General features: G+C 45.7%; 1 protein-coding gene across 2 annotated transcripts in view; it reads right to left on the reverse strand.

Annotated features, from left to right (window-relative positions):
* The window catches only part of LOC147098710 (wings apart-like protein homolog), a 205,156-nt gene that overhangs the window by 103,035 nt on the left and 87,123 nt on the right, over positions 1–14,998 (reverse strand). For both annotated transcript variants that reach the window (XM_085970764.1, XM_085970763.1), the window contains exon 3: positions 151–1,218. In XM_085970764.1, the coding sequence (XP_085826890.1) occupies positions 151–1,218 (1,068 nt within the window). The remainder of the gene's footprint in view (positions 1–150; positions 1,219–14,998) is intronic.

The following is a 14,998-nucleotide window of genomic DNA, read 5'->3' on the forward strand; positions in this document are numbered from 1 at the left end:
CTATTTACAACTGGACTTTCCCAGACTCCATCAAACCAGACTGGATCCAGCTACCTTGCAGCAAGCCGAACAAGTGGATGCAAACCCAATGCCGATGAAAAAATAACTTCTAAACAAACTGCTCAGTTTCTGATGAGAGTGGTCACCCACCTGTATTGGTGCTGTCTTGAGACTGCGACTGGCTTCCTTGAGAGTCTCCTGTCGATCCAGAGCTCGACAGGAGTGCCACAATTTCATCCATTCTAGTTGAAGCTTTGTTCTTGTGCCTGCCTTCTGACTCGGAGTCCTCATCCTCATCAGAGCTCTCACTTAGATCATCAAAACCAAAGTACTTGATTTTATAGTTCGCGGCACCACCAGTGGATCGGAGGGCCTCTTCCTCTCCCTCCTGTTCATCAAACCCAAAGAACTCCAGCTTTGCGTCCTTTTTGGATTTGGACTGGGTTGGCCGGAATCTGACCGCGGTCTTACCCGCCGCAGCTTCGTTTTTTTTCCGCAACCGGCCTGCTTCTCCCAGGTCAGCTGGACCGGTGGTGAACTCGTCCATGCTGCGGTCTGTGGTGTCCTGAAGTGTGACATTGCAAGGTGATAGATAAGATGAGGGCAAGGTGATGGTGTCTCTTGTAGTCCGAGCTGTAGATGTCTTGCCTGTTGTCCCTGATGAAATTTTGGTGTCTGGTTTAAGGCTGTCCTTGCCCAATGTTGGGTCAGCCTGTGCAGATTTCCCAGTGTCATCAATTATTTTATCAAAATTTGTCATGCCAGCACTTCCTGGTTTACCTTTATTCGAACGACAGTATGTCCTGCAGTTTGACCTGAGCGGCTGGGAGTCATTCTCTATCTCCTCATCCTTGAAGCTGGGATGCTCTGCCCGCCCAAAAATTCCTCGGTTACCTTTTAGTTCCAGAGGCTTATCGGGATTTAAGGACATGCCTCCCTGTCTTCCCTGTCTGCAGTCGGAGGTCTCATTTTTGATGCAGGGCATTCGGGCAAGTCCACCAACCCATGGCTGAAATTCTGTCCTCTGAAGTATTTCAGAGGGGGACCCTGAGCTCCTCATGATCTCATCCCAACTATCCGAGGGCAATCCATCAGTTTTAAAGTCAGCCAGCAGTGGACTGGGCGCCTTAGGTTTCTTTTCATTTTCAGTTGCATTCTTGTTCTTAGGAAAACTGTTTTTCTCAATTCCTTCTATCAATGGATCTTGATGCTTCATCTCTGCAAAATAAAATAAGAGTTCAGAACAATTTTCAGTAAACTTTCTCAAACTCCAGTTCATATCAGAGCTTCCTCCTCCTCAATTGCAAATGCATTTTAATTAGACTGCAATTTCAAATTCCTCCTTGCCCCAATCGTTTTCCATCACAATTATCTGGAGGTGTAAGCCCTTGCTCCACCCCTACTTGCACACCACTGAAGTACTTTTACTGTACTAGAGGCCCACAATTAGATGTGATCCACAAGATTCATAAAAATCATGAAAACAATGCAAGTACTTGCATCTACATAGCACCTCATGTCAATCCAGATTTCCCCAAGCCTATCGCCATTCATTCTTTTCAAATCCAGTGACTTATGTCGGCAAATACAATAGCCATGTGCTTCAAGGCAAGGTCTCAAACAGGAGCGAGATGAATAACCAGTTGATCACTTCTCAGTAGGGTTAGTTGTAGGAACAACTACCCATTCTTCAGATACTACCGTGGGATCTGTAACTTTCAACTAAACAGGGAAACATGGTCTCCATTTAATGTCCCATCTAAAGGGCAGCATCTCGGACAGTGTCCTGCGCTGAATGCGTATTCAAGTCTTGCAGTGGGGCTTGAACCTACAATCTTGAACAGAAGAAAATGGGACTGTTACTCATGTTTCACTTTGTATTGATATACAGGTAGACTATCCTTTATCCAAAAACCTTGGGACCAGCTGTGTTTTGGTTTTCGGAATTTTTCGGATTTCAGAAGGTTTTCATCTCCGTATCGGACAACAAACACTGTTGCTTAGCAACAGCTTGTAAACACTCGGGCCCTGCCTTGGAAGCGTCTCTGAAGCTGTTGCTAAGCTACAGAGACTCTTTCCACAGCCTGACTGTTTAAAAAAATGCTAGGGGAAGAAAGAAAACCTAACAAAACGGCGGCTGATTTCTGTCGTTAGATCGAGGTTTCCGGCTCCCCCTGCTCCGTATCTGAATTCCTTGACTTAGCGGGGGTCTGGGGCTCGACTGCCACTGCCAGTTGTGGGAAAGCCGGATATCGGCTGACTCCTACACTAAGCTGGCCCGCAAATCAGGTCCGGGGGGGGGGGGGGGGGGGCGTGGGGAAGAAAGAAAAGACTATCGGACGGGCCGCTGCAGCTATCGGACGGGCCGCTGTATTGTTGGGTTCACTCCCCCAGTACCTCCTTCACACTGCCCGGCTCGGCCTGCAATCTCCTACCCAGGAGGGAACTCTGTGACCCTCTGCCCTGCTCACAGGGAAAGGCAGAGCTCCCGGACCACTCCTGTCATGTTTGGCGCCACTTGGGTCATGTCGTGCGCACGACTTACGCTACACGAAAAAACTTTCGGTTTTTAGAGGTTTTCGGAAGTGCGGATAAAGGATAGTCTACCTGTATCTCTTTCTGGCAGGTATTTTTATTAACTATAAACTATCTGCCCAGTGACAACGTAACTGCTGCCCAGCGATGCTTACCTACTTAGTGTTAACATTTTCATTAGAATTCTTCAATGAAAACAGATTTATCGAAGTAAGTGCTGGATTCTTCTGCTGCGCAACATTTTAATTCATGGGAGTTAATCTGTAGAGCATTTTACAAATGCATGCTCAATATGCACACACCCCATTGCTGACTGGAGTGGAGGAATTGGAATGAAGTTACTGGGCTGCAGCGCCTAAGCTGGACATTGTTTCTTCCCATTCTTGCCCAAAAAACAGCAAATGCATGTCTGTGAGCAAGTACCAGAAATCGCAAACTAGGTTAATGCCAAATGTTGGCTTGCACGCCACTTTTAAATCTTCAGGTTAACAACCGTGACTAATTTAGCACCCCACTGATAAAATATCAGGACTGGGAGAGGCAAATAGCACTAGAGTAAAGAATTGTTCAGAAATAGGACACGGGGCAAATGCGTAGCAGTCGAAGATGTGTTTGGAGTGCATGTACATAAATGCACAGACCGCGGTAAGTACGGTTGGTGAGCTGTAGGCTAAGTCGCCACATGGGACTATGATATAGTGGCAATAATAGAGGCCTGGCTCAAAGGAGGGAAGGACTGGGAACTTAATATTCCTGGCTACAAGGTATTCGGGAAAGATAGGGAAGGGAAAAAAGGGGGGGGGGGGGGGGGAAGAAGGCAGTATTAAATCGAAGAAACTATTACAGCACTGGAGAGGGATGATGTAGTTGAGGGGCCAAAGACAGATTCTATTTGGTTAGAATTAAGGAACAATTGAGGAGCTATTACGCTACTGGGTGCGTATTATAGGCCCCCAAATAGTGGAATGTTGGATCTGTGGTTTCAACATGGCCAGATCATTTTTTAATAAGGGCATAGGAAATGGGCTGAACCTTGAGCCTCTGCACAGGCCGTGGGGCTGCATCCCGGGTTACTGCTTCAGATGGCCCAATGCAGGACAGTCAAATTCAATGTATTGAAATCTTGCAAACTGGCTGGAATCTAAGTGTGAACACAACCCTCTGCTAAACAGAAGCCGGTGATCGTGAGCAGGACTGGATTTTCATATTACAGGGTACTGCCAAGTTTAACCAAGGCAGTACAAGCACAAATCTTAGCTCGTTTACTCAAACTGGTGCAATTACTGTTCTGCCAACTGTATAGAGGAGAGATGAGAACTGGTCACACATTAAGGGGAATGATAGTGCTTAAAATGAAAAGTAATTCACCCCTGTACTCTCAATTTCCATTCATTTGAGAGTATTAGGGCAAGTACTAACCATGGTGACTGTTTCAGGTAAAGGGGAAGGATTTTCAAAAGCAAAAGTACTCACCAGTGACTATACTTCCCTAGCGTGCCCTCAATGAGCGTGTGCGTGTGTAAGTGAAATTAACAGTACAAATTCCTTGGTTTGTGGAAGAGGGTGGGAAGATAACAGGGGACATAAAAGACTTGCATTTATATAGTGCCCGTCATGACCTCAGGACGTCCCAAAGCGCTTTAAAGTCAATGAAGTACTTCTTTTGAAGTGTAGTCACTGTTGCAATGTAGGAAACACGGCAGCCAAGTTGCACACATCAAGCTCCCACAATCAACAATGTGATAAATGAGCAGATAATTATTTTTTAAGTTATGTTGGTTGAGGAATAAATATTGGCCAGGACACCAGGGAGAATTCCCCTGCTCCTCTGGGGAGTAGTGCCATGGGATCGGAGAGGGCAGCTGGAACCTCAGTTTAACAGCTCATCTGAAAGACGGTACCCTCCAACAGTGCAACACTCCAACAGCACAGTACTGAAGTGTCAGCCTAGATTATGTGCACAGGCCTCTGGAGTGGAACTTGAACCCACGACCTGACTCCGAGCCAAGTGTGATACCAACTAAGCCATGGCCACATGAATAGCTCCCGAAAATAACAACAGAAAATGCTGGAAATACTCAGCAGGCCAGGCAGCATCTGTGGAGAGAGAAACAGAGTTAACGTTTCAGGTCTGGGACCCTTCATCAGAACTGGAAAAAGCTGGAGATGTAACAGATATTAAGCAGGGGCAGCGACAGGGGGGGGGGGGGGGGGGGGGGGGGAGGAAGAAATAGAAAGAACATTCTGTACTTTTTAAAGAGGCAGGAAAGATAAAATGTTGCAAATGGGAATGGCAAAAATCATACTGCATGAAAAATGGGGGCAGGGATAATTATCTGAAATTGTTGAACTCAATGTTGAGTCCAGAAGGCTGTAAAGTGCCTAATCGAAAGATGAGGTGCTGTTCCTCGAGCTTACGTTGAGCTTCATTGGAACAATGCAATAGCCCGAGGACAGAGAGATCAGAGTGGGAGTGGAGCGGTGAATTAAAGTGACAGGCGACCGGAAGCTCAGGGTCACCCGTATGGACTGAACGGAGGTGTTCCGCAAAGCGGTCGCCCAATCTGCGTTTGGTCTCCCCAATGTAGAGGAGACCGCATCGTGAGCAGCGAATACAGTATATTAAATTGCAAGAAGTACAAGTAAATCGCTGTTTCACCTGGAAGGGGTGTTTGGGGCCCTGGACAGTGGGAAGGGAGGAGGTAAAAGGGCAGGTGTTGCATCTCCTGCGCTTGCACGGGAAGGTGCCAGGCGAAGGAGCAGGGCTGTTGGAAGTGATTGAGGAGTGGACCAGGGTGTCGCGGAGGGAGCGGTCCCTTCGGAATGCTGAAAGGGGAGGGGAGGGGAAGATGTGTTTGGTGGTGGGATCACGTTGGGAGGTGGCGGAAATGGCGGAGGATGATCCGTTGAATGTGGAGGCTGGTGGGGTGAAAGGTGAGGACAAGGGGAACCCTATCGTGGTTCTGGGAGGGAGGGGCAGGGGTGAGAGCAGAAGTGCGGGAAATAGAACGGACACGGTCAAGGGCCGTGTCAACCACGGTAGAAGGGAATCCTCGGTTGAGGAAAAAGGAAGACATGTCAGAAGCACTAGTACGGGAGGTGGCATCGTCAGAACAGACGCGGCGGAGACGGAGAAACTGGGAGGATGGAATAGAGTCCTTACAGGAAGCGGGGTGGGAGGAAGTGTAGTCCAGGTAGCTGTGGGAGTCGGTGGGCTTGTAGTGGATGTTTGTTGAAAGCCGATCGCCAGAAATGGAGACGGAGAAGTCAAGGAAGGGAAGGGAAGAGTCGGAGATGGACCATGTGAAGGTGAGGGCAGGGTGGAAATTGGAAGTAAAGTGAATGAACTTATCCAGTTCAGGGCGAGAGCAGGAAACGGTACCAAGGTGTGCAAAAGGAGATTCCCTTCAGTGGAACACACAAGTTGAAAGGAACATCACTGTCACTTACCCACTCTACAGACTGCTAATTAGTGCGGAGGGGGGTTCAGCGCAGAAGCCCTGTGTTTAGTAAACCACAAGTGGGAAATAATTGACAGCTGTGGAGGAACTCTCCAGGTCAGTAGTAACTATCACAAAAGATTATCTTAGCTTAGGTACACAAAATAACTCATGGTTTTGAAGTGCGTTTTGGGAGTTTAAAAAAAAGATGCCACATCACTTTTGCTAGGTTCACTTTCAAATGGCAAACTTTAAGGTAACAAAGAATGATCATGCCTCAGTCATTTTACAATTAATCAAATAATCTCGGCCCAAACAATAGGAATATTGCTTAGAAATGGGAACAAAAGACTAGTTGATAGCAATGGGGCAAGATTCTACAACGTGACACCGTTAACACCACAAAACTGAACATTACCACTTTCCCCACTCAGGCAGTGAAAGGTTGACGTTGCATTCTGTGGTGATAAAGGCATCACATTTTGGGAATAGAGGAAACGGGTTAGTGAAGGGCACTGCCACAGCAATTCCCATCACAGACTACTCAAGAGCCAAATGAATACAATGGAAAAAGGCAATTGGGTTTCGCTGTGATGCCCTCTCTGGCCAAATAGCCTGCTACCACACTCTGTCTGGGCTACTCGGGAAAGATACCAGAGGGTTGCTGTGAACCACACCCCAGCAACAGGAAAGGAGGGAGGGAAACTGAAGAGATAGCGAGTGTAATGATAAACAGCCACATTGCTAGACCCACTTACCACAAGGTATAGCCTTCATTATTCAGCAGAAAGAAATTGTTCGCTTTACACAAGAGGTTGCACAGCAATGGATCTGGGATTAACAGAATTTTAGAAAAATCAGTCTGCAGACTTCCACTTCCTAGTTTGCTTTTATGTTGGTCTTAAGATGAGGAAATTCCAAATAAGTGAAACCTGAAGGAGGAAGGGCTCCTTCGGAAATCACCAGAACCTGTAGCTGTTGTTGCTGGCAAGTGCGTACGAGGGCAGCACAGCAGCAACACTGCTGTGAACTGGAATCATTCCTCACTCACTGAAAGCAGCACAAAGTTGTTTCCAGCTGGCAAGACAACATTACCCAGCAAACGAGTCCCACTGACCAGGCCGCATCAACACTTGCACAAAGCCAAAAGCTTCAACGTTTGTGTGAACTGGAAATTTTACAGCTCTGCTCATTTCTAATCTCACACTGAATTTTAACGTCGTGGATTGTGAGCATATTTTTCAAAAGCCAATGCTTCCTTACTGCATTTAAAACAACCCAGCAAATATGCATTCAGGAGATCTTATCCATCATAAAGTCACGCAGGGCAATGAGTAGTTTCAATAGCAATGAGATGGTCAGTGTATATGTTCATGAATGAACACAGCAAGATGCTGCCAGTCAGGTTCAGACTGGAGTGGTGGAATATTTCGGCCAGCGCTCAGACTCTCAGTGTGTGTATACACAGAATTGCTGCCGTGGAGTTTGACAGTTTCGTGGGCAAGCCACACTTCCACTGTAATGGTTAACCCAAGATATAGGCGAGACCAGCAGTTTTAAGAGCAGGGTTATCACATTTCTCATTTTCAAAATTACGTAGGAGAAAGGCAAATTAACATTCAAGGAATTGAATTTCTGGTTTTCAGTTCTTGGGGGCCTTTAAAAAGGAAGAACCATGGAGAGGAAAAGTTACCAATGTGCAGGAATATCAATATCCTGAGACACCCAAAGCTATTAATTTGAAGCATAGAAGTTTACAGCACAGGAGGTGGTAATTCAACCCACTGTGGTTGTGCTAGCTCTTCACTGGAGCAATCCGATACTCATCCCACTGCTCTGCAATCTCCCTTTGGCTCTGCATCATTCTGGGCTTGAAATATGTATCCCTTAAAAGATGCAGTGGTCACTGCCTCAACCATTCCCTGTGGCAAAGCTCCAGCTTAATTGCAGTATCCAGCTCAATTCGCAATTCCAGATAATGAAGCAGTCCGTGTCCGTATGCAGAAAGACCTGGACAACATCCTGACTTGGGCTGATAAGTGGGAAGTTACATTCGCGCCACATAAGTGTTAGGCAATGACCATCTCCGAACAAGAAAAAGCATGACCACCTCTCCATGATATTAGCATCACCAAATCCAACAACGGTGAGGTCGTACCGGTGAGGTCACTATTGACTAGAAACTCAACTGGACCAGCCATATGCGGCTACAAGAGGTCAGAGGCTGGGTATTTTGTGGCGAGTGTCTCACCTCCTGACTCTCCAAAGCCTTTCCACATCTACAAAACACAAGTCAGGAGTGTGATGGAATACTCTCCACTTGCCTGGATGAGTGCATCTCCAACAAAATTCAAGAAGCTCGACACCATCCAGGACAAAGCAGCCTGTTTGATTGGCACCCCATCCACCACCTTAAACATTCACTCCCTCCACCACCAGCGCACCGTGGCTGCAGTGTGGACCATCTACAAGATGCACTGCAGCAACTCACCAAGGCTTCTTCGGCAGCACCTCCCAAACCCACAACCTCTTCCACCTAGAAGGACAAAGGCAGCAGGCGCATGGGAACACCACCACCTCCAAGTTCCCCTCCAAGTCATACAGCATCCTGACTGACATATATCACTTTCCCTTCATATTCCTGGAAATCCCTACCTAACAGAATTGTGGGAGTACCTTCACCACACAGACTGCACTGGTTCAAGGCGGCAGTGTATCACCACCACCACCTTCTCAGGGCAGCTAGAGATGGGAAATAAATGATGGCCTTGCCAGCGACACCCAGATCATGAGAATGAGTTTAAAAAAAGCATTCCACGCTACAACAATCCTAGCTGTGAAATTTCTCCTAACCTTCTCCTCACTCACGTCGGATTTTTAATTGATAACCCCTTGTTGCGGATTCCCAAACCAGAGGAAATAGTCTTTTCCTATTCAACCCATCAAACCCCTTCACAATTTAAAAGCTTCTACTGAATTTTCTCTTAGCCTTCTCTGCTCCAGTTGAAATGGCCTCAGTATCTCAAGTCTCCCCTCACAACTTTCACTTTCCAGCCAGGTTTGTTGTTTGCAAAGTTCAACAAAACCAACCCATGCATTTCAGGCTCATTGTCACTCTTGCCTTATCTCATGCCCCAGCCAAGCACCAGAGGCCAGAGTCAGGCTAGATCCACCACCCGTAGGATCTGATAGGTCAGAACATATGCTGAGAACATGTCTACATGACATGAAAAAACTGCTAGACATGCAAAGCAATGGGTCACAGCTCAGAAAATACAGAGCACCTATACCATACTTAGCAAACAAACTTGATTTGAATCACCAACATTGCCCTGTCCTGTTACAGGCTCTGGCTCAATGATGCTCATCAGTTCAACAGCAAATGGAGGTAGGGAGACAGTTACTGGCATAAAGTGAAAGCATGCTCCACGATGGAAGTTAATTTCCTGCATGCAGTACTTAATTCAGGGTCAAATTATACCTTTAATGGGGAACTGAATCAATACCCGCCGAGAGAGAATTGATGAGTAGATATAATCCATCAGTATAATTTCCATGGCAGCTAGGAAGAGATTGGATGAGGGCCATCCCAGCGGCTTGTCTTTGTGGGCCACTTGGACTCACCACCTCAGTTTCCACCTTCCATTTTTAAGCACCTCAGTGGAAATTCCACACGAGAATTTCCTAACTCGCAACACTGCTACTATCCCACCAACGCCAGGTAGCCCCAACACTCCTCCATCTCAGTTGTGAGCCACAGGTTGAACAGGTATCACAGCTGTGCAGACATGCAAAGTTGGGGAGACCTGCTACCCTGTTTCACTGGAAGCTCGTGCACGGATACTCGGATTATACAATCCGTCTTCCCCTTCACATTCTACTTAGCTCACTATCTCAAACAAGTTCTGGATGGCTTCCTCCTTCACCCTGACCATTTTTCAGTTACATCGACTTCTGCTGGCTTTCTCGAAACTGTTCTTGCACCGGATTTCCATCACAGTTTCCACGACCAGCTTAATAAGTGTAGGCAACATTCATATGGGGCAGGAGGGGAAAATGGGGAGACCTGCTGCCCTGTTTCACTGGAAGCTCGTGCACGGATACTCGGATTATGAAGGCACGGCTACAATGGTCAGGTCATATGGTGTGAAGGTCTGTTGAATGAATCCCGAAGATCTTTTATATAGGATTACATAGGATATACGGCACAGAAACAGGCCATTCGGCCCAACCAGTCCATGCCAGCGTTTATGCTCCACTCGAGCCTCCTCCCGTCTTTCCTCAGCTAACTCTATCAGCTTAACCCTCGATTCCCTTCTCCCTCATATGCTTGTCCAGCCTCCCCTTAAATGCATCTATACTATTCGCCTGAAGCATTCCCTGTGGTAGCGAGTTCCACATTCTCACCACTCTGGATAAAGAAGTTTCTTTTGAATTCCTTATTTGATTTCTTGGTGACTATCTTATATTGATGGCCTCTAGTTTTGCTCTTCCCCACGAGTGGAAACATTCTCTCTGTATCCACTCTATCAAAATCTTTCATAATTTTAAAGACTTCTATTAGGTCACCCCTCGGCCTTCCCTTTTCAAGAGAAAAGAGACCCAGCCTGTTCATCCTTTCCCGATGGGTATACCCTCGCATTTCTGGTATCATCCTTGTAAATCTTCTCTGCACCCTCTCCAGTGCCTCGATCTCCTTTTCGTAATATGGCGATCAGAACTGCACGCAGTACTCCAAGTGTGGTCTAACCAAGGTTCGATACAGGTTTAGCATAATTTCTCTACTTTTCAATTCAACCCCTCTAGAAATAAACCCTAGTGCCTGGTTTGCTTTTTTTATGACCTTGTTAACCTGTGTCGCTACTTTCAGTGCTTTGTGTATTTGTACTCCGAGATCCCTTTGCTCTTCGACCCCACTTAGATTTGTACTTCCCAAGTAATATATGACCGCCCTATTTTTCTTACCAAAATGTAATACCTCACATTTGTGTGTGGAATTTCATTTGCAAATTATATGCCCTTTCTTCAAGTTTATTAATGTCTTCTTGGAATTGGTTGCAGTCCTCCTCGGTATTGACTATTTGGTGTCATCTGCAAACTTAGAAATTGTGTATTTGATTCCAAAGTCTAAATCGTTAATGTAAATTGTGAACAACAGTTGTCCCAGCACTGATCCTTGTGGAACACCACTTCGAATAGCTATCCTTTACCCCATCTCTGCTTTCTGTCTTAAAGCCAGCTAGTTATCCAATTTGCTACTTGTCCCCCGACTCCGCATGCTCGGACCTTGTTCATCAGTCTATTATATGGTACCTTATCAAAGGCCTTTTGAAAATCCAGATAAATTACATCTACTGTATTACCCTTGTCTACTCTCTGTTACCTCTTTAAAAAATTCAATGAGGTTGGTCAAGCAAGACTTTCCCTTTAGAAATCCATGCTGACTCTTCATTATATCATTTGGTTTCTAAATGTTCTTCTATTTTCTCCTTTAGTATGGATTCCATTATTTTTCCTACCACCGATGTTAAGCTGACTGGTCTATAGTTCCCTGGACATGTTCTATCTCCCTTCTAAATATAGTTATTATGTTAGCTATCTGCCAGCCCTCTGGCACTACACCTTGTTCTAACAAATGATTAAATATGCATAGTAATGTCTCTGCTATCTCTTTCCTAGATTCTTTTAAAATGCACGGATGTAATCTGTCTGGACCAGGGGTTTTATCCTCAGTTTGATTAGTTTATTTAATATTTCTCCACTTTTTATTTTAAATGCAGTTATCTCATTTCTAATCTCATCATCCGATGTCATGTCCGCCTGTTGTCTCCCTGGCATATACACTGAAGCAAAGCAATTATTTAATATTTCTGCCATCTCTCTATCGCTGCCTGTGATATTATCCTGTCCATCCCTTAGTGGCACTATTCCCATCCCAAACTTCCTTTTTTTTTATTGATGTGCTTATAAAATATTTTACTCTTTTATGTTCCTTGATAATTTAATTACATTATTCCTTTTTGCCTTTCTAATTGTTTTTTTGACTTCTCTCCTAATCTCTACATATATGACGCATTAACAACTGGGAAGCGATTTCGTGGTCAGCAAAACAGACTGCTTAAAAGAGACTCTGAAACAGCACAAAATACACATCCATAAGTGGGAACAACTTGCTCAAGATAAGAAAGCATGGCGAAAAACCATCCACGAAGGCACCTCCTACTGAGGCCCATCACACTGCTGAATGTAAACACCATCTGAGGAAGTTTCGCCTGAATAATCAAGATTCCCAACCTGTCGCATCCAGGATCCACAGTTCAATCAGCAGACACTCAGTCCCAGCAAAAATAGGTCTCAGTCATCAAAGAACTCACCACAAAAAATGAGATGATATTCCAGCTGTCGTCTTTGATATCGAAGGACGAATGAATAATTTTGAAAGAGTCATGGTTAATCTTATCCATGCATTTGATATACTTCAACAAGGTCCTTGCATAACTCTTTCTGCTCTGTTGAGACCAAGCTTTTTTTTTTTTTTAAAAACACTCCTCATATAGCTCCTGCCTTTACACTGGGATCATTTACGAGATTGCTGTACTGTATTTTGTGGTTGCCTTGAAAGTGGTTCACATTGTCCAAGGCCTTGTCATGGATTTTGATAATCGGGGGCAGGCTGGTAGAGGACCTTTGTCTTACGGATGTTTAGTGTAAGGCTGATGCTCTCGTACGCTTCGATGAAGGTGTTGACGATGGTTTGGAGTTCGACCTCCGACTGAGCGCAGATGCAAGCATTGCCCACAACAAGGCCTTGTTGGACAACGTGGACCACTTTCCATACCTCGGGAACCGACTGTCAACAAGGGCAGACGTCGATGACGAAGTCCAACACCGCCTTCAGTGTGCCAGTGCAGCCTTCGGTCGCCTGAGGAAGTGTGTGTTTGAAGACCAGGACCTCAAACCCGGCACTAAGCTCATGCTCTACAGAGCAGCAGTGATACCCACCCTGCTGTATGCCTCAGAGACATGGACCATGTACAGCAGGCACCTCAACGCACTGGAGAGGTACCACCAACGCTGCATCCGCAAGTTCCTGCAGATCCATTGGCAGGCTAGGCGCACCAACGTCAGTGTTCTTGCTCAGGCCAACATCCCCAGCATCGAAGCTTTGACCGCGCTCGATCAGCTCCGATGGACGGGTCACATCGCCCGCATGCCCGATATGAGACTCCCAAAACAAGCGCTCTACTCGGAGCTCCGACACAGCAAGAGAGCCCCAGTTGGGCAGAGAAAACGCTTCAAGGACACCCTCAAAGCCTCCTTGAAAAAGTGCAACATCCCCACCGACACCTGGGAATCCCTGGCCCAAGACCGCACAAAGTGGAGGAGAAGCATCCGGGACTCCAAGTTGAACAGCCAGGGGTAATGTGCAGGCCAGGTGTGTGGAAGAAACCGAGGGGAAACATCGAGAAAAACCGAGGGGAAACATCGAGAAAAACTGAGGGGAAACATCGAGAAAGACAGAGGAAACATCGAGAGAGACCAAGATGGAAACATCGAGAAAGACTGAGGGGGCACTTTATTTATTTAATATAATTAAATAAATTTAATATAATTAAATAAATTTAATTAATTAAAAGTTGAGAGTTCCTCACGATGCTCTCCCAGTGCGGCCACCCTGTAACCAGAGATTATTCTAGAAGCCTGGGTAGAAATATCAATGTAATTACTGTAGAAATTACTTTTTTTTTTACATTATTGCTTGTTCATTTTATGTGCTGTCTTTTTATGTCTTCTATTTATTTTATGTCTGCTTTATTTATATTTAAAGTATGTATGCGTGTATATGTCGGTATGTGTTTTTTTGTGATGGCGCCGATGAAGATGGCTGCCGTCCTTGCGAGCTCCGTGCGTACCAGGCAGCTCAGTGTTCTTGCTGCTTGGGGCTCTCAGCTCGGCACGAAAAAAGCATTTCACTGACTAGATTACACTTCTTGTATTTAGTTGTGTGACCAATGAAATTGAAATTGAATTGAAGGCGCCGAGCACCTCGAGTCTCTTCGCCAGGAGCAAGCGGAAGCCAAGCGCAAGTCAACCCAAGCACCCCACCCAGCCGCCCTTTCAACCATCATCTGCCCCACCTGTGACAGAGACTGTAGGTCCTGCATTGGACTCATCAGTCACCCGAGAACTCATTTTTAATGTGGAAGCAAGTCATCCTCGGTTCCGAGGGACTGCCTGAGAGAGAGAGAGAGAGAGAGAGAGAGAGAGAGAGAGAGAGAGAAGAGAGGTTGCCTTCTTGCTATTTTTGTAAGTTTCTGACAGATACCGGAAGTGAAGCAAGACGGCCAGGACACGAGTTAGAAAATCAGGAGGAGATGCACAAAATGGAGAACCATTAATAGAATTAAAAACCTCTAAACCATAACAAGAGAGGATAACACAAGCCCCAAGTCACAGAATTAAATTAGAGTTTTATTGTCCCAATCAATACAACACAAGAGGCCTCAGCAACTTCAAGCAGACAGGGTGCAGAGGCAGGAAGTGGTCGAGTAGGATTGTGCAAGATTGTGTGTTTTGACGGGTGCACAGAAATGGCAGCAGTTTGAAAGCAGAAGATGCCATTTTAACAAGTGATTAAATACAAACATTATTTTTTCCAGTCATTGGCATTTACATGAGCTATCCTCCCTCACCCTAACTAGGCTGCTCAATTATCAACTTTCTAACCTATTCACCTTGTTACACAACATTAAATTAAAGGCAAGTTATCAGAACATGAATCCTCTTGTTCCCAATCTGCTGCAGAGATTCATGACTTGGGGCCTGTTTAACTAATCTACTTGTTCCTGGCTTAACCGGCCCACTGTTCTACACCGTTCTGTAGTCAGCACATACACTGTCAATTTAACTCATGTTACAAACACTGATGAGGGTTCAATATCACATCACAGACATCACAGAAACCCCACAGTGCAGATAGAGGCCATTTCGGCCCATCGAGCCTGCACCGACACATATCCCAC

This window comes from Somniosus microcephalus, chromosome 29 (assembly GCF_052327205.1).
Source record: "Somniosus microcephalus isolate GS21.2 chromosome 29, FLI_Smic_1.0, whole genome shotgun sequence".
NCBI classification, from domain to species: domain Eukaryota; kingdom Metazoa; phylum Chordata; class Chondrichthyes; order Squaliformes; family Somniosidae; genus Somniosus; species Somniosus microcephalus.